General features: G+C 35.5%; 1 protein-coding gene across 3 annotated transcripts in view; it reads right to left on the reverse strand.

The window, feature by feature from the left end:
* Window positions 1–2312: 2312 nt before the first annotated feature.
* The window catches only part of GPC5 (glypican 5), a 1164489-nt gene continuing 1147961 nt past the window's right edge, over window positions 2313–18840 (reverse strand). For 2 of the 3 annotated variants that reach the window (XM_010980223.3, XM_064493032.1), the window contains one exon: window positions 2313–3256. In XM_010980223.3, coding sequence (XP_010978525.1) covers window positions 3099–3256 — 158 coding nt within the window. In that variant the 3' untranslated portion in view covers window positions 2313–3098. The remainder of the gene's footprint in view (window positions 3257–18840) is intronic. The other variant, XM_064493033.1, reaches the window with a different exon arrangement.

Below are 18840 nucleotides of genomic sequence, written 5' to 3' on the forward strand. Positions count from 1 at the left end.
AAATGTTTAAACCCTCCATTTGCACAGTAAACAAAAAGAAATGTCATGATTCTGTGATAGGTGAAAAATGGGTGTTTTGTTTTTTTTTTCTCATTTTCGATAGCTGGTTTATTTTAGAGGCTGATGTGTTTGAATGGAATTTACACATGTGGGAGAGTGAAGACTGGTACTGAAAAAAATGTTCATGTTTACATTTTTTCTTTTCATTGTGCTTTTGCACTAATAGGCAATTTGATAATTATATAATTAGAATTATACAGTTGATTGTATCTGTGTATATTTTAAAATCCTTGTTTGGAGACCTAAATTACCTCTGGATGATTTTTATGCTAACATCATGATTCTTCACTACTGTTCTGGAACTACTATATTTTGGAACTAGGAATGCTTACAGTTTATTTAGAGACATTCTACTTGCCCATCTGACTCTACTCTGAGTAGGTGTGTGGCACTGAAAAAAATCACATAATATTTCTAGCCTCAGTCTCCTCATTGGTAAAAGGGAAGTGATGATATTATTGAGGGGATTAAAGGAGATTGTACACAGAAGTGTTTATCATGGTGTGTATGCAGAGTGAAAGCCAGGTAAGTCTTAGCTCAGATTGTTAACTGATTCTTCCCCAATACATACACGCAAAACACGGGACTGTTTCATGATTCCCTCATATAAAAATAACTCAGAAGTTCAAGAAAATTCTTTTGTTTAAATGAGTCCAGTATAAGATCTGTGAGTGATATTTTAAAATACATGTATTTTTACTTGAAAGTTATCCTGTAAGTTATCTTGGAAAGCAGACACACATTCACACAATTTTACTGTTGTTAGACTTTACTGACAGAAAACTCTTCGGAAGCAAATTCTGAGCCATATTCAAAAAAAAAAAAAAAACAAGCCCCTCAGCGTTATCGTTTTTATTTAACTAAAAATTGAGCCCATCCTTGAGGGGTGGGGAAGGTCAAATGAGTTGCTTTATCTCATTTGAAAGAGTTCTGCAAATTATAACGAGCTACGCAGATGTAAAGTGCTGCCAGGGGTGGAGTATTAAAGAATAAACCAGCTCTTCAAGAGTCTGAGGCATTAAAAAAGAATATTCTCGAAGAAACTCTGAAAGCCCTCAAGTGTTTTGAACTCTAGCTGCACCATTATCACACACACACACACACACACACACACACACACAGTCCAAAGTGCCTATGTGGAGGTAAACAACACAACACCCATTTGCATGCGTAAAATTTAGTTGATAAAACAATATTCATTCATACTGTTGATTCTGTTACTACTCGTACCTTTTAACCATTGCTTGCCATGTCTAAAATTATCTTCTATCAACTATTTTTATCCGGGTACATCTTAGACTGCCGAAGCACGTTCTTCAGTTTGTCTTTCTGATTCCTCCAAGATTGGGTCAGAAGTGTCGCCATGGCAAGCCAGCCATGACTTGGGCTGTGGTGCCAGAAATGATGGACTTAGTGTTGCTTGTTTCAGAGTACTTTAAATAAAAAGCTGAGACTGGCATTAAAATTTAAAAAAGTAGTATGTTAAAGTTTAGTTTTTGGAGCACGGTGGTGCAAATGAGCTATAAGCCAAGCAGATCGTGAAGTCCATGTTCAAGTGGGATGGAAGCCTGGGAAATGACATCCAGAACTGGCAGGCAGAACACCACTTCCACCTCTGAGGCACATTTGAACAGACAGTGAAATCTGATTTGGCATTAAAAAATATTGTGGCTTACGTTGACCATTGTCGGATCACTTGGATAATTGAGAACCCGAGAGAAGATAGGATTTGATCATATACAATTTCCTCCTTTGGACAAATTGATTTCATCTCACAAATATTTGCTGTCAACGGAGTCCCCCCTTCAGTTGTTTTTCAGAGGTTGTTTCAAATCCTTTAATTTTTTTAAAGTTCAGCACTTTACTTTTCTGCTCTGTCACATTGTATTAATTATGATTTCTGGCTCTCGACTGGATGCGATACTTCTTAATAAAAGCTGACTTATCTCTTCCTCCTTAAGTGTGGTGATAGACGTACCTGCTCAGTATCTGCTGAGGCATCTCATCACAGCTGGGAAATCAGGGGCTGTGGGTTAAAGCTCTGCTAACGAGAGAAAAGGGAAGGAGCTAAAACAATGCATGCCGCATTTTCTGAGTTACTATGTGCTGTTAGATATTCATAGGAACCTTGGAAATATATAGTCAATTGTTCAGTATCAAGTTTAAAAAATAGCAAACAATATTTTGAAAATGGATGAATATATCATTTTTTTCCAGTAGACATTGATCAGTATTCTTTAAAGTTTTCCACCAAATGATTAACAGCTTTATTAGAGATATTCCCTTAGCAGGTGTGTGCTATGCAATATAGCTAAATCCATTAGGCAAAGGGAGAGGAGAGAACAGAGCCACAATACCAAAGATGCATTTTTGTATATAATGGGATACAAATCAGATGCTATCAAAATACTCAGCTTTAGTCAGTGGCTAATTTACAGTGGATAAAAATTACCAAGCTTCTTTAATGAAATTACATGAAATGTTCCCCAGCAATCTACTCTATAACTTACAGGCTTTCAGTGACTTCTTTCTATAGCTTGCAAAAATGGAAGAATCTCTTGAAAATGCATGCGTACGACTTGCCATTGTTTGCTTTGATTGATGTAATGAAATTCGAATTCCAATATTTTAGGAAACACTATGCACTGTTTTCATTGTCCTGCAAATACACCTTCAATTTAAAACATCTTTCTTTTAGCAGGGAAGAGGTTGGGATGGAGGGTAATAAAATTACAGATATACTACATCCTTCTTACTCAGAGTCACTTTGTGCTCTTCACATTTGCAGGTTTAAGATGTTAGGATTTAAGAACGTTTAAGTTAGAGTCAAAGAAGGCATGTTTTCAGTCTATCATTTGAACGTTGAGTTTTCAATACTTTGTGTGAACATTCCAACTTGGCTTCAGAGAAGTTAGGGTGACATACCTTTTTGTAAATATAATTGTTATGGTCAGAAAGGTCTCTTGTCCCACTCAGAGGAAGAGAGGAGATAAATCAAGACTCCAACCAGATGTATGTATCAGGGCAGAAGAGTTCAGTTACCAAAGCCCAGGAAGTAACATCAGTGCGCCCATCAGAGTCAATGCCATCGTTTCAGTTGCCGCTGTACATCCTGCTCCAGCTGTGTCTAAGGTACCACCACCGTCTGTTTGATGGATTTGCTTTACATCACTGAGGTTCATCTCCTCTGGCATCCCTGTAGAGAGGCAGATAATACACAGAATCATGGATGACCACCTCACTGTGATACGTCTAGAACAGCTCTTTAACCCAAAGTGCGGACACCATTGTTTTTTTCTTTTTGTGTTGTATTCTCCATGTGCTACCTAATTCTGCATGATTGACGTGACAGGACAGAGATACTTCTGTTCCTCGTTAACTGGAAAGGACAGGATCTTGAGTGGGAGTGCTCAGAAATATTACAAGAACAAAATGAAATGAGCTTCCCAGCTTTTTAAAGCATTTGAAATATTTCCCTAATGTCATCAAAGTAAGGAAATTTAATTAAAATGTCCTGAGGGATAGCATTATTGCTTGTCCCAGAGATGTAACAACTGCAGGAACTGTGTGAAATCTTTTCTCGTGAAAATAAAGCCACGTAAGGAGAGATAATTCAGTAGGACAGTTTTAAAAAGTAGAATTTATACAGATCTTATTTTGTATTAGGCTAACCTGTGCATAGGATCCTTCATGAAATATGTCAAAGGACAATAGTAACAAATATTCAATGGTACCTTTTAGACACAGGCAGAGCCGTGGGGAGAGGGGTGTAGAGATCTGTCAATAGATCCAGGAATTTGTTAGTAGGATGGACTGGGCATTGAAGTTAAGGATGAAGTGTTTGGTTAAACAAACAAACAAAAAAAAAATTGGGCAAAGTTAGAGACCAAAATCGTCACTTCCTGGTTATTACTTCTGTGTGTTGTAAAACCTGGTAAACTGACGAAGAGACCAGCTCCCAAATTATTGGGGATGAAATAATGATTTTCTTAAAGAAGCTGATCTCACTATGATATACCTAGGGGATCACAGATTTATCACTTACTCTCTAGTGCCACCCATGAACAGAGACGGTGAGGCTGTCTGAAATATCTCGTGGCATGCCACCATCAGTCACAATTAACAAGTTTAAATTTAACGCTACTACAGCCACAAATATTGACATCGCAATTACAGTGAGACTGAAAAAAAAGCTTCATGTAAGGAAAAGTCAATATTTATGTAATCAGGTCAATACATGCATATAATTCAGAAGGTAAGCTCTGCTGCATTCAGGGAGGAGAGCATTACAACGAGGCTCAGCTCTGCTGACCTGACATATTGATTTCACAGTCTGAGCTCCTGTGTTATTATTCATTGTTTGGGTACTTGTTTTGCCCTTCTGTGTCATTAGGGAAGATGCATAACTAGGAATTCTTTTTTTTTTTTTTTTTTATTGGGACTGGAGTTGAGTGTGAATATTTTAGTCATGGTTTTATACTTCTTGTTATGCCAGCGTGTAACAAGGAGCTATGAGGACTCAAGGCAATTAATTAAATTTTTTTCCCAAGATAACTACATAAATTTGAGCTTTAAGGGATTTATTTTTTCTTTTTTAAGCATTGTGAGAAGCGCCTGGATTGGATTCATAAATAACTTTTTCTCCTGCCTTCCTGAGCTGGTAGTCTTCTTCTTCACTCATGAGCCAGGCACTGGTCTGAGTTCCGGGTAGCACCATGTTGAGGACAATATGAAAACAGTAAGATGTTAAAACTTACGCCTGCAAGTCAGGCAATGCCAGGAGGGGTCGCATCTCTAATGGGATGCCATTTTAACACCGGAGGTAGAGATGTCGCTAACAAACACGATGGTTCTAAGGATGATGGTCCCTTGAGACACAAATTAAATTAAAAGAATTAAAGAGCCCTTGAAGAGCCCGGAAGTCAGGGCTGTAGTTTCAGGTGAGATCACAACCTGGCCTCAATGTCTGCTGAGCAATCTTAGCCTGCCGAGAAGGCCAGTCCCACAATCATTTGATGCAGTGATTGTTTTCTTCAAGGGACTTCAATAACTAAGCTTGTAAATTTTACCAAAGTTCAACCCAAGACCCATAAAAGAAAAATAGATTTACAGATTTCTCACATTAATAAATTAATTTTAAATAAGCTTTTCTATGCATAATAGCAACACAAAGATGACAATGAATTCATATTTCTGCCTGGGTGGTGTGCAGTCTGGTGGGGGAAGACAGCTAGCCATTTTATTACAAAAATAAATGTAATATTAAAAGATTAGTAGGGAATTGGGTTAAGAAAATTAAGAGCATTCACTTATTAAAAAGATTCAAAAAATTGGTATCTATTGGAAAAATGTGTTTTGATATAATTTTATACACATACTTTCGTGATCTTTAAGGATCTTTGAACTCTGATAATCTACGGCTCCTTTCTTTGAGGGTATGGAGTCCAACATTAATTTCTGTGTTCACCTGGTAAGCATTTAGTTATAATTAGGTGAATGAATAAGTTGATGAATTTAATCCAGGAGAGAGAATGACAAAATTATAAAAATACATTCTCCAATTCAACTTGAGTGGTGCCCCCCAGTTTTATTGATATATAATTGACATGTAACAGTGTGTAAATTTAATGTGTACAACATGTCAATTTGATACACTTACATATTGTAAAACGATTACCACGATAGTCTTAGCTAATGTCTCCATCATTCTACATAATTACCATTTCTTTTTTGTGGTGAGAAGATTTAAGATCTACTCAATTAGCAGCTCTCAAGCATGTAATTATTTGCTATCATTGCCATGCTCTTCATTAGATACCCAGAACTCATCTTACAGCTGGAAGTTTGTACCTTGGTAGCCACCAAGCTACTGTTTCTATGAGCTTTCTAAGGTGACACATATAAGATAATGCAGTATTTTTCTTTCTTTGACTTATTTCACTTAGCATAAGCCCTTAAGTTTCATAGAAGTTGTAGCAAATGGCAGGGTTTTCTTTTTTTCTCATGGCTGAAAAATAATCCATTGTTTTATATATAACACATCATCTTTATCCGTTCATCCGTTGACAACTGTTAGACTGTTTCCATATCTTGGCTATTGTGACTAATGTTGCAATAAACATGGGAGTCCAGATTTCTCTTCAAGATCCTGTTTTCATTTCCTTTGGGTATATACCCAGAGGTGGAATTACTAGATCGTATCGTAGAGATCACTGAAAGTGATCTCTGTGATTTTCTATTTGACTTTTAGAGAGTCTGACTAATAAATAGGGCTGTTCTATAGGAAACCCCTTCCATTCTCTGTGGGACAAGGGTGAGGGATTTACTTACAGCCCCTTTGGTTGACCCTTTATGGTGATGAGTAGTCTTCCTTTTTAACAAATTATATAAAAATAATGAAGTACTTCTAATTTCTCATAATTTAAACAATGCATTAAAACATTAATGGGATTTTCTGACTATAAACTGAAATATACTTAAAAGTAGTATGATTTTTTGTGATATTTCAGCTCTGTGTAATATTGGGGATTGTTATTCATTTGTGTTACTGCATCAAATGAATTATTGGTTATTTTCCAATAATTAATGATAAATAGATTTTATTTTGGGGGATAGAGTTTGTAGCAAAGGAAATACTGTTTGGATCTTCTGCCAGTTCCTGATGCTGTTTTTAATTCCATAATGTCATCCAAGTCTTTCCCTCAGTTTGTTTTACTGATTTTTGAAGACTTTAGGGAGGCAACATATATCTCATATTAAAAAAATGCCAAATTATTTTAAGCAATTTTATAATATTACTGTTGTGAGCTCTTTTAAACTGTAATCGTGAAATTTCCTCTAGAGATAATTTTTAAATAAAAACTTTAAAATGCCATTCTTTTGCAATTGGTAGTAAAAACCCTATATTAAAAATATGTCTATTAAATATACTAGTTTTCAGTCACATACAGAACTTAGTTACAAGAATTTACAGGTATTGGAACAATTGTAATCAGTGATCCTGGAAATTATTTTTAAAGAGTATAAGAATGATCAAATATGGCTAGTTAATGAAATTATCAAGTATTTATATATCTTAATTTAGTGATAATAGAGGGTTAAAACACTATTAAAACTTAAGATAATAATAAAATGATACCTACACCTAAGACACATGGTAGTAATGTTCAGTGGTACCAAAAATAAAGAGAACATTTTTAATGTGCACAAGGAAAGAACAGGTTGCTTTTAACAGAACAAAGTATTAGGTTAATTTTTAAGAGCAATAATAGAAGCTAAAATAAAAAAAATTACTCTAATTATGAAGGAATGTAGCATTATATACAGAGTTAAACTATGTGGAAGAAGTAATGGTATATATAAAATTATTTTAATGGAGAGTCAGTGTTTTCAATACTCCCCAAACTACTCTAAAAGCATTATTAAAAAATTACGTAAAAATACAAGCTATGGAGGCCAAGGGAAGGAGTGGGATGAAAGTTATACAGTGTTCAAAGTAACTGGAAAACATCTAGGTTACCGTATATAAATGTGTTGGTTATGAAAACAGCAACAAAATGATTAATTTAGGGGGTTAAAAAAGATTAACCCCCTAAATTAAAATAATTAAGTAATTAAAATACTTGAAAACAATTGTTAAAACATTCTAAAGTATTTGGGAAGAAGTGAGAAATATTAATTAGCTCTAGACAACTGTGGCAAGACACAACTTTGGCACGACAACTGTGTATTTTAATGCAAAAATTCAAGCTTAACAACTTAAAAAATTAATATGGAATATATGTGCTCCTAACCATTAAGACAAAAAGGATTAATAAAATCTAAAGGATGTCAGGAAAGAATAAACACACGAACAAAAATGCCTGGCAAATTGAAAGTGCAAAATCAGATGTTAGAACCACATGCAAATAATTTAGTAATCTCTAAATGAAATGAACTGAATCATATCAGAAAAGAAACATTCAGTTTGGATTTCAAAAGAAACCTAGCAGCATAGCAAAAATGATACAAAAAGGGTGAGAGCAAATGCTGGGAAAAACATTTCAAGCAAATAATAACCAAAAGAATGCTGATGTCATTATATTAATAAAAGATAAAATGGATTCTGAACATTAAAAAGGATAAGGAAGGTCTTTACGTAATAACAAGAGAAATAATTTAACATGTAAATATACCAATTCTGAGCCTAAGTTATCTTAATGTATTCTCAAAATGAATCAGTATTAATAAAGGAAAATAATTGGGTAAAATAACAAAGCAAAATGGACATATACAAGTCAATGGGGGATTTTAAACCCACTGTCTCATTAACTGATAGCTCAAGCAGAAAGCACATTCTCTAGTCCAGCTTTTAACACTAAGAGTGGCTGATATTTTTATTCTTATCCGTCTGACATGTGTGGTATATTTAATTGGATCTAACCTTCAGAGGGGACGACAGGAGCATTACTTATCACACTAGCTCCAAATACAAACTTTCACAAGCTTGTCTAATAAACAAATATAGCTAGCTAGCAAGCCAGATAGATAGGGTCATGCAGTTAATGACTAGTGGATATAGTGTGTAAACATTCTTTTAAAGCATACTTAAGATATTTCCAAAAGGGCTCACATATCAGAGGATCAACAACTAACAAGGAATTTTTACACAAGGAGTATGAATTCTTTGACTATAACACAGAAGAATTAAAAGTCAAAACTAAAGAAGAACATGATCCCCAGCACACCTTATCTAAGGACGTAAAACAAGACCTAAATCAACAGGAGATTTTCAAGTTCACAGATGAGAAAATTTAAGTTTCTATGGTGTCTCTTTCACTGTATTCTGAAATCCCATCATGCTGTCTCTAGGTGTGGGTCTACTGGATCCACTGTGCTGGGCATTCAGTGACTGTCTGAAAACTCATGTCCATCTGGGGAATGGATTGACCTCTTTGTACAACTGGGGAAACGTTCTTGACGTCTTAATTGATGATTTCCTGTCTACCAGTTTCTCTGTTGTGTCTGTTCCATTATTTGAGTGTTCAGTTTCTGGAAGACGTCCTCTGATTTCCTCTTCCAGTTTCCATCATTTTACTCTGGTTTCTAACAGATTCCTAAACTTACGTCTTTTTGTTGAGGTTCTCATCCTTGCATTCAGATTTTAGGTTTGTTAACTTGTTTTATTTTTCTTGCAAATATCCCTTTTGTTTTTGTTTGTTTTCTTAGACTTTATTAAGATACTAATTACACTATTTTTTTCAAAAATTTTTTTCTCTCTGCACAACCTTGTCTTATACAAATTATGTTTTTACTGTTTGTAAATATGACTTTTTTCACGTTACCCACTTAGATTAGTGGTAACCCCTGATTGTATTCAAGAGTAGAGAGGGAAAATTTGGTTAGAACTCTGAGTGTGTAAATGGGGCTCAGTAACTAATAGACAAATGTGGTCGTGTTTCCATATCTGTTGAGGAAGCTTACACATGTCAGTAAGATAGGTTACGTCAGGCTGAAAAAACAAATGGGACCAAAATATCAGTAGCAATGTCTACTGCCAGTCCATGTAGCTCTCTATATTGTAACTTAGCATCTCACCTTCATGTTTACACATCCTTCCACCATGGCATTAGGCATCACTCATCCATTTACATTCTGGTTCCCAAATATTGTTATCATTACCTCATCTGTTTCCTCTGCTCTCAGTAAATTTAGGTTTTTGTTTAAAAAAAATTCTTATACTGTATTTTAGTTGGGTGGCAGGAGGGAATAAAATTAAATGTGTTTGATTGATCTACCATCTTGAAGGCGACTTTGAACATTTCCAGCATCTGGCCATTGAAGCTCCACTTTGACTGTCCGAGTAGGTCTAGGTCTCTTCAGCCCCTTCACACTGGTGTAGTCCAGGCTGGTATCTATTCTGGTTGGTCAGTGTTCCTGTTGCTAACTATGTATGTATGTACATATGTATGTATGTATATATTGAAGTATAGTCAGTTTACAATGTTGTGTCAGTTTCTGGTGCTAATTATTTTTAATGATCATCCCTGGTATGGTGATTATTTTCATTACAAATACTGAGCAGTGTTCCATTTTGCCAGGAAACTTACCAGTGAAACATGTCTGTTCCCTCCCCACTAATAATAGCACAAGACATGCTATTGTCTTATGGACACTAGAGGACTGAAGGCAGGTGGTTTTGCCTTTGCATTGCCTAATGTAGGGTGCATCTGCTGTATGATCTTACAAAGCTTGCTTAGTGTGGCAGAGGAAGGCCTAGCTAGCTCTAGCGCTATGGGAGTAATTGGAAAATTGAGGCTTGCCATAATTTGGGCCCTTTAAATATTTTATTTAGACTTTTTTGTTGTTGTTGTTGGACCCATAATACATATCTTTAAGATACTGGGCTGGGCATTGATTAAATAGATGACATTTTCACTTACTAGTATTTGCTGAAAATTAGCTACAGCGAGTAAAATGCGAACACTGATGAGGGGACAATTTTTCTCCCAATGAAAGGTGAAAATTAACTTCAGACAAAACTTAACCTGATTCACTTCAGTAAGTGAGAAATATTAAGTAGCTAATCTTTAGAGCCTAAAAATTGTCAAAATGTCTAAGAATGTTGTACAAGCCAGATTGTGAAGCTTATTGTATTTATTAAATGGAAATGAATTATCTTGGCTTGCATCTCTGATTCATCATGTGTATTAGAAATCAATGTTCTTAACTTAGTATTTCAAGCTCTAAATATTTTGAGTAAGTTGTTTTTTAGAAGAAGTGCTTTTGGCCTAAGGGATAGCGAAACAAAATATAAGGAAATAGCCATTGTCTTCATCCTTGAGGAGAATAACGATATTCATGGGATAACCAGACAACACAGCCCACGTGAGGACATCCAAGGGTATGGGGCTGGCTCTCGGCTTGCCCTTGTGGTGGTCTCAGTTGGAGGTTTGTGTTCAGGTGGGACGATGTAACCTTTCGAGATAGATTATTTGCTCTACCTTGGGTTGACAAGGCATTATGAAAATAACAGGTGTGTGTGTGAGGAGGGAACACTCTTATATTGAAAGCAGGGGGATTATGCGGATGTTGAAAATTACAAGATCACCTCCCTGACCCAGTATGGAAATTCATCCTTTCTTGCCTTATATCTGCTGGAATTAATAACATCCATATGCTCTCCTTCTCAAACCCACAGTTCATTGTTGCCCTGGTTTCTGATTCCATGTGACATATTATAATAAATTGCATAGTTTTCCAACTACTGCAAGTTTTCTGGCATCAACCTGTCTAACAACAATCATGTCAGTTCTTTCTGTCCTTGTCCCCATCCATTGTCCAATTATAAACACTGCTTAGGTGTGCCTATGTTTTCTTGAAATCATCACTCATCTTAAGATTGTTCAGACATACATACACACACACACATATATATATATATATATACATCTTTTATCACTGATAGTTGGGTTTATATATTGATCTCATTTACTTAATTTTAAGTCCCTCAAATTCATGATCATATTTGTTTTCTATTTCTTGGGCTTGTAAGTAGCTATTCACTGTATCGTATACTTGCAAGAAGATTTTTGGATATATGACTTACGTGGAATGTTTGATATGTAAATAAGCACTTAGCTCTTTTTAATTTGTTTAAATTGGAGCTACCCAGACTTCTAGAATTCATGCTAGAAAGCAGTGAAGCAGAGTGGAGAGAAGCTGGGGTCAAGCCCCAGAAATCTTAGAAAATTCACATTGTCACTGAGATTCAGTTTCTACATCTGTAATATTTACATGGTGATAAGGCCTTCTCCCAGGATAGATGTGAAAATTAAATGAAATCGTAAATATGAAAAACACTGTAAATTTTTTTACCTAGACAAAAATCGGATTATTATTTGAATATTAGGGGCTGAGGCAGGCAAAGTGAGTTGACCAGCAGAGGTGCCTTGAGAGCAGATGATAGAGCCAGAAATAGGACATCCACCTCCTGACTCCCTGGACCTACCTGGTCAGGGGACTGGCCACCTTAGACCAAATTACCTGAACTGTTTAAAAGCTAGTCAGATTTTGTACAATGTAGATGGGAGCACAAATTTACAGAGAATCATCTCTATCATCAAATAATTGTTATTATATAGATGATTCAACTGCTTATGCATATATGTGTGTGTTATTTATATAAATATTTAAAAGCAGAAGTTTAGCAAAGATGATTCTTTAGTTTATGTGGAGGATGAGCTCTTACATAGTTGGCACTTGGTAAATGTTTCTGAATAAATTTCTATGAAACGATGGCCTCAATAAACTTATTGGCCACATACAAAACAAGCAAACAGCCTTCTACATAACACATTCTACCTGTGCATTTTCCTGTAAAGACTGGTGCTCACCTTATTCCCAGTGATTTTTTTTTAAGACTTTAAAATTTTAGAGCAATTTTACTTTTACAACAAAATTGGGAGGAAGGTACAGAGATTTCCCATAAATGCCCTTCCCTCCTCCCCGTCGTGTGTAGCCTTCCCCATTATAACATCACTTCTCATAACGGTGCATTTAAAATTTTTCATCAAGGATGAAACTACACTGACACATCATAATCACCCAAAGCCAGAGTTTCCCTCAGGGTTCACTCTTGGTGTGATACATTCTGTGGGTTTGGAAAAATGACCATGATATATATCCATCATTACAATATACAGAGTAGTTCCACTGCCCTAAAAATCCTCTGTGCTATCTCTTCATCCCCTACTTTCCACACCACTGACAACCATTTGTCTTTTTAATTGTCTTCATAGTTTTGCCTTCTCCAGAAAGTCATAAATGCTTTCATATAAAATGTCACCTTTTTTGACTGGTTTCTTTCTCTTAGTAATACACATTTAAGGTTCCTCCATGTCTTCCCATGACTTGATAACTCATTCCTTTTTAGCACTGAAAAATCCATTACATGCATGGACCACAGTTCATTTATCCATTCTCCTGTTAAAGGGCATCTTGGTTGCTTCCAAGATCTGGCAATGATGAATAAAGCTGCTACAAACATCCGTGTACAGGTTTATGTGTGGGGTTATATTTTCAACTCTTTTGGTTAAATACAAGGAGTGCAATGACTGGACCTTATGGAAAGAGTATGTTTAATTTTATTTAAAAAATCACCAAAATATCTTCCAAAGTAGTTATACCATTTTGCATTTCCACCAGCAATCTTGTTTTATCACTTTGTCAATATTTGCTGCTGTCAGTGTTCCAGGTTTGAGCCTTTCTAACAGGTGAGTGATGATATCTCATTGTTTTAATTTGGATTTCCTTGCTGATACATCATGTAGGGTGTCTTTTCATATGATTAATTGCTGTTTGTATATCTTATTTGGTGAAATGTCTGTTAAGCTCTTTGGCCAATTTTAAAAATCAGGTTGTTTGTTTTCTAATTGTTGAGTTTTAAGTATTCTCTGTATGTTTTGGATAGCAGTCTTTTATCAGATGTGTCTTTGAAAATATTTTCTCCCCATCTGTGGCTTGTCTTTTCATTTTCTTGATACTGTCTTTTGTGGGGCAAAAGGTTTTATTTGTCCTTTAAATCACAATGCTGTGCATTAGATCTCCAGAACTTACTCATCTGTTAACTGCAATAGAAGTGTTAAATGCTAATGGAGTCCAGCTTATCAATTATTTCTTTCATGGATTGTGTCTCTAGTGTTTTATAGAAAAAAGGGTTATTCCCAGAGAATTTTATGTAAACTGTTTTCCTGCAGATTTCCTATGGAACCTGCTTCCCAACTTTTGTAAGTGTATAGAGCTTTTGTGCAAAGAGCAGTCTATTATATCAAGGATATTCTAATGTAAAAAAGGAAACTGGATCTCTAGATGATCAGTGTTATTCTCAGGAAGGGTCAGTTTCAACACACTGAGTATACTTCAATAAAAATTTTTAAACAAGAATGAAATGAGGTGGGAAAAATCATTTCTAAGTGGAAATGCAGAAAGAATGTATCCTTGGAGGTGGAACTGGAGAATATTACAGAATAAAACAAGAGTAAATGGGGACCAGAGGGAAATGATTCTCCCTGAGCAGCTCCAAGTAGTCTTACAATATCACCCTACCTCTGCATGTAGGGCCAAATATGGGCTTATAGTTCTATCTCCAACAATTCATGCATCATAAGTAGAAATGGTGGCAATAAACATATTAAAAAAGACTTTAAGATGGATATACTTTTTATTTCTAAGTAATAATCGACAGTTTATGTACCCCCTCCAAAATTTAGTACACTTGTGTTTTCTAAAACATTTTTTGACATGTGAAGCAAAATTTCAGCAGCTTGTGCAGATAAAGCTTCTAGAAGTTATCTAAATATTAGTTCAACCAAATTTATTGTATGAAACTGTCACAACCAGATGGTATGCATTATGCATATGATAAAGGTCTCTCGTAACATTCTCACGGATATTAGCTTGTTTGTGGAACACTGAAGCTGTGACACAGGCTGATGAGATCTGGGATTCTGCCATTCTGTTCTCAACTCATTCTGCAGCACATAAATAGAGTAGTGTACCGGGTGCTTGGTAGGATCTCAAAAACTGTTACAGCAGTAGGATTCCATTAAATTAAGGACAAAATGAATCCCATACTCAACACCGAATTTATCCCTCAAACAAAATCTATACTTTATTAAATTGTCTTGAGACGGTGGCTGTCTTTCTATGCAATATGGTTTCTCAATCTTGTTTGTGTTAACTTATGGCCAATTTTAAATGAGAAAACTTTTCATACTCTCAGTTTAGAAAGCTGATTTGACTTACACTGTTAGTTAAATATGTGTAACTGCACTACTACATACAAACTTTTTATTTATGATGTAAAGCTAAATTAAACTTACAAATTAAAGTCAAACAATGATGAAATTAACATTAACATAATCAGTTAATGTGATGGATGACAGTCCTCCTAATTGTAAATCCCCAACATACTGTGAATACATGCAGATGGTGTGATGATTAATTTCATGTATTAACTTGACTGGGTCACAGGATGTTCAGATATCTGGTCAAACATTATTCTAGGTGTTTCTGTGTGGGTGACATAAAATATTTAGTCAAAAAAAAAAAAAACAACCCCAGCTTTACAGTGAGTCACAATTGATAATCATCCATGGATGCTGTGGTGGTCTGTGTATTTGAAATACCATAATGAAGTGGAGTAGTTAAAATTTAAAAAGTAGAATCAGATTAACCCCAGCTAAAATCCTGGTTCTTTTGCTTATTAGCTATGAGTACTTGAGAACTGGGACAGTAGATTTAGCACAGTGCCTGGGACATGGAGAACAAATACCAATGGTTAGTAACAAGTCATGAACAACTCAAACCTTTTTTTTTTTTAACTTTTTCTTATTGAGTTATAGTCATTTTACAACGTTGTGTCAAATTCCAGTGTAGAGCACAATTTTTCAGTTATACATAAACATACATATATTCATTGTCACTTTTTTTTTTCGCTGTGAGCTACCACAAGATCTTGTATATATTTCCCTGTGCTATACAGTATAATCTTGTTTATCTGTTCTACATTTTGAAATCCCAGTCTGTCCCTCCCCAACCCCCGCCCCCTTGGCAACCACAAGTTTGTATTCTATGTCCATGAGTCTGTTTCAGTTTTGTATTTATGTTTTGTTTTTTAGATTCCACATATGAGTGATCTCATATGGTATTTTTCTTTCTCTTTCTGGCTTACTTCACTTAGAATGACATTCTCCAGGAGCATCCATGTTGCTGCAAATGGCATTATGTTGTCAGTTTTTATGGCTGAGTAGTATTCCATTGTATAAATATACCACCTCTTCTTTATCCAGTCATCTGTTGATGGACATTTAGGCTGTTTCCATGTCTTGGCTATTGTAAATAGTGCTGCTATGAATGTTGAGGTGCAGGTGTCATTCTGAAATAGGGTTCCTTCTGGATATATGCCCAGGAGTGGGATTCCTGGGTCATATGGTAAGTCTATTCCTAGTCTTTTGAGGAATCTCCACACTGTTTTCCATAGTGGCTGCACGAAACTACATTCCCACCAGCAGTATAGGAGGGTTCCCTTTTCTCCACAGCCTCTCCAGCATTTGTCATTTGTGGACTTTTGAATGATGGCCATTCTGATTGGTGTGAGGTGATATCTCATTGCAGTTCTGATTTGCATTTCTCTGATAATTAGTGATATTGAGCATTTTTTCATGTGCCTATTGATCATTTGTATGTCTTCCTTAGAGAATTGCTTCTTTAGGTCTTCTTCCCATTTTTGGACTGGGTTGTTTGTTTTTTCTTATTAAGTTATATAAGCTGCTTATATATTCTGGCCTTTGTCGGTTTCATCGATTGCAAAAATTTTCTCCCATTCCATAGGTTGTCTTTTTGTTTTACTTCTGGTTTCCTTTGCTGTGCAGAAACTTGTAAGTTTAATTAGGTCCCATTTGTTTATTCTTGCTTTTATTTCTATTGCTTGGGTAGACTGTCCTAGGAGAGCATTTTTGAGATGCATGTGAGATAATGTTTTGCCTATATTTTCTTCTACGAGGTTTATTGTATCTTGTCTTATGTTTAAGTCTTTGATCCATTTTGAGTTGATTTTTGTGTATGGTGTAAGGGAGTGTTCTAGCTTCATTGCTTTACATGCTGCTGTCCTGTTTTCCCAACAGCATTTGCTGAAGAGACACGAACAACTCAAACCTTATGACTTTGAAGATTCTTTCTAATCCAGTGCCTTTCTCTGCCAACCTTCTATTCTGGAAGACCTGTTCTGTTCTTAATACGATTCAGACGTTAACATGAAAAAACTCCTTCTGGGTTCAAAACACTAAAAGATGAAGAACTCTAGGAAACACGGTATCCATGCAGGTAGTTGCTCTCAACCTCAGGTGTACACTGGTGTCACCCAAAGCACACAACTTCAAATACTCAGGTCCTGTTACCAGAGATACTGTTCTGATTGGCCTGAAGTGAGATTCTTTTATATATATATATTTTTTTTTTTTTCTCAGTGTAGATAGGCTCAGGAAGGCACTGTGATTTAGTTCTTTTTCCTTCTTATTCTTTTTTCAGGTGTTAGTCATATTTAGAATTTTAAAGGATATATTTGGACACATCTGTTCAGAAATTTTCAAGTTTTCCTGTAGGGCCTTTAGTAATTATGGACTCAATAGGCAACTGCTGACTGATGGAGTGTCTTAAGCAAATTATACTTTATCGAAGTGGGGGGCATGTCAGAGGTAAGTATTGGGCTCCTCTCCAACAGCCTCCTTTGGTAAGTTGGCAACAATGATGCTGATAAGAATGTCCAGCAATTGCCAACTGTGTTCTAGTCCCAAAACTTTCATGCACAGTGCAAAATAAAGTGATTTGTTTTAATTCATAAGTAATTTCAAGTGCACTGAGAACATGATTGAGCTTGCTGAGTTGTTTTCTTTCTTTTTTTACCCTTCTTCTGCTATGCTACTAAATTTAATATGGCTATTACTAATAATTAATGGTATTTTATTTCATACCTTTTTTTTTTTTGGAAAACCCAAAAATACTTGGGATATTTTAGTAATATTTATACATCATGCCTAAAAATTATTTCATATTTAAGGTTTCCGAGGTAAGCTACCATGCCAAGCTATCACAGGAAAGAGATTTTATGTTAGGGTAAGCATAACCATTATGATAAAGTTGAAATAAAGAACCACTACTTCTAGAAACTGAGAGCAACAGGAAATCTCATTAAAATTACCACTTATATCACACTATAAATTTACATAGATTTTAAATGCTTAGATTCACGGGAAGGGAATTTAATGAGAATAGAGTAGAGGTGAATGCAACATAAACTTCTATTTTCAGCATGTAATATCTGATTATTCTCTTCCTTACAAAAGAAATTCCTTTTGAATAGACTACATGCAGATTTGGACAAGAGGCTGCACACTGGATCTGTTATCATTTAGAAAATTTGGACTCTTCTCTGGTGAATCCCTTATTCTGGTGTGGTAATATTGACATTGAGATTATTGAATGAAATTAATTAATGAGTTTAAATGATGAGAAAAAAATCATTTAGGGATAATTAGATTTATCTGACTTAGTAATTCATCCAATTGAATATTCTGTTGTTTTTATTTCTAACACATGGATGTGGTCCAGTGTCATGAACCTGCAGACAATCATTCTAACAGAGCCAGGTACTTCCTGCCTCACTTTATATGGTTACATAGTAAACATAACACAATTCCACTCTTACAGGACATGCACATCGATAAAGCTTCACCTAGAGCAAGAGTGAGAAAATGGAGGGGAGCATCTCAGTCAAGGACACATCAAGTCACCATTCTCCGAAGACATTGTTTTCTTTTCGTATTTTAAATATATGAGATATTCAGTTTACCGAAAGACTTGTGCTCCAATTTTTCATTTTTTGAAATCCATAGCAAAATGTATTACATTAAAATCATGTAATTTTCCTTTATGGACCACAACATAGTCAATTAAATCGGGTGGGGGATTAAAACATTAGTGTTCTGACCACTGAATGACAGTTCCAACAATTTTCCTCCAAATTTGCTGGGAAGGAAACATGGAAGCCTGCAGAACGTTTATGTCTCCAATTGTAGCTATGTTGGTGGCTCAGCACACAGAGAGAGAAAGAAATAGAGACCCAGAAATAATTTTCCTCCCAGTTGCATCTTTAAGCAGCATGAACACAGAGGATGTAGAACTTTGAGGAAAACTTCTTGCTTTCGGTGTTCCAGAGAGAAGCCTCCTCACCTGGAAATGCAT

This window comes from Camelus dromedarius, chromosome 13 (assembly GCF_036321535.1).
Source record: "Camelus dromedarius isolate mCamDro1 chromosome 13, mCamDro1.pat, whole genome shotgun sequence".
Classification (NCBI taxonomy): Eukaryota; Metazoa; Chordata; class Mammalia; order Artiodactyla; family Camelidae; genus Camelus; species Camelus dromedarius.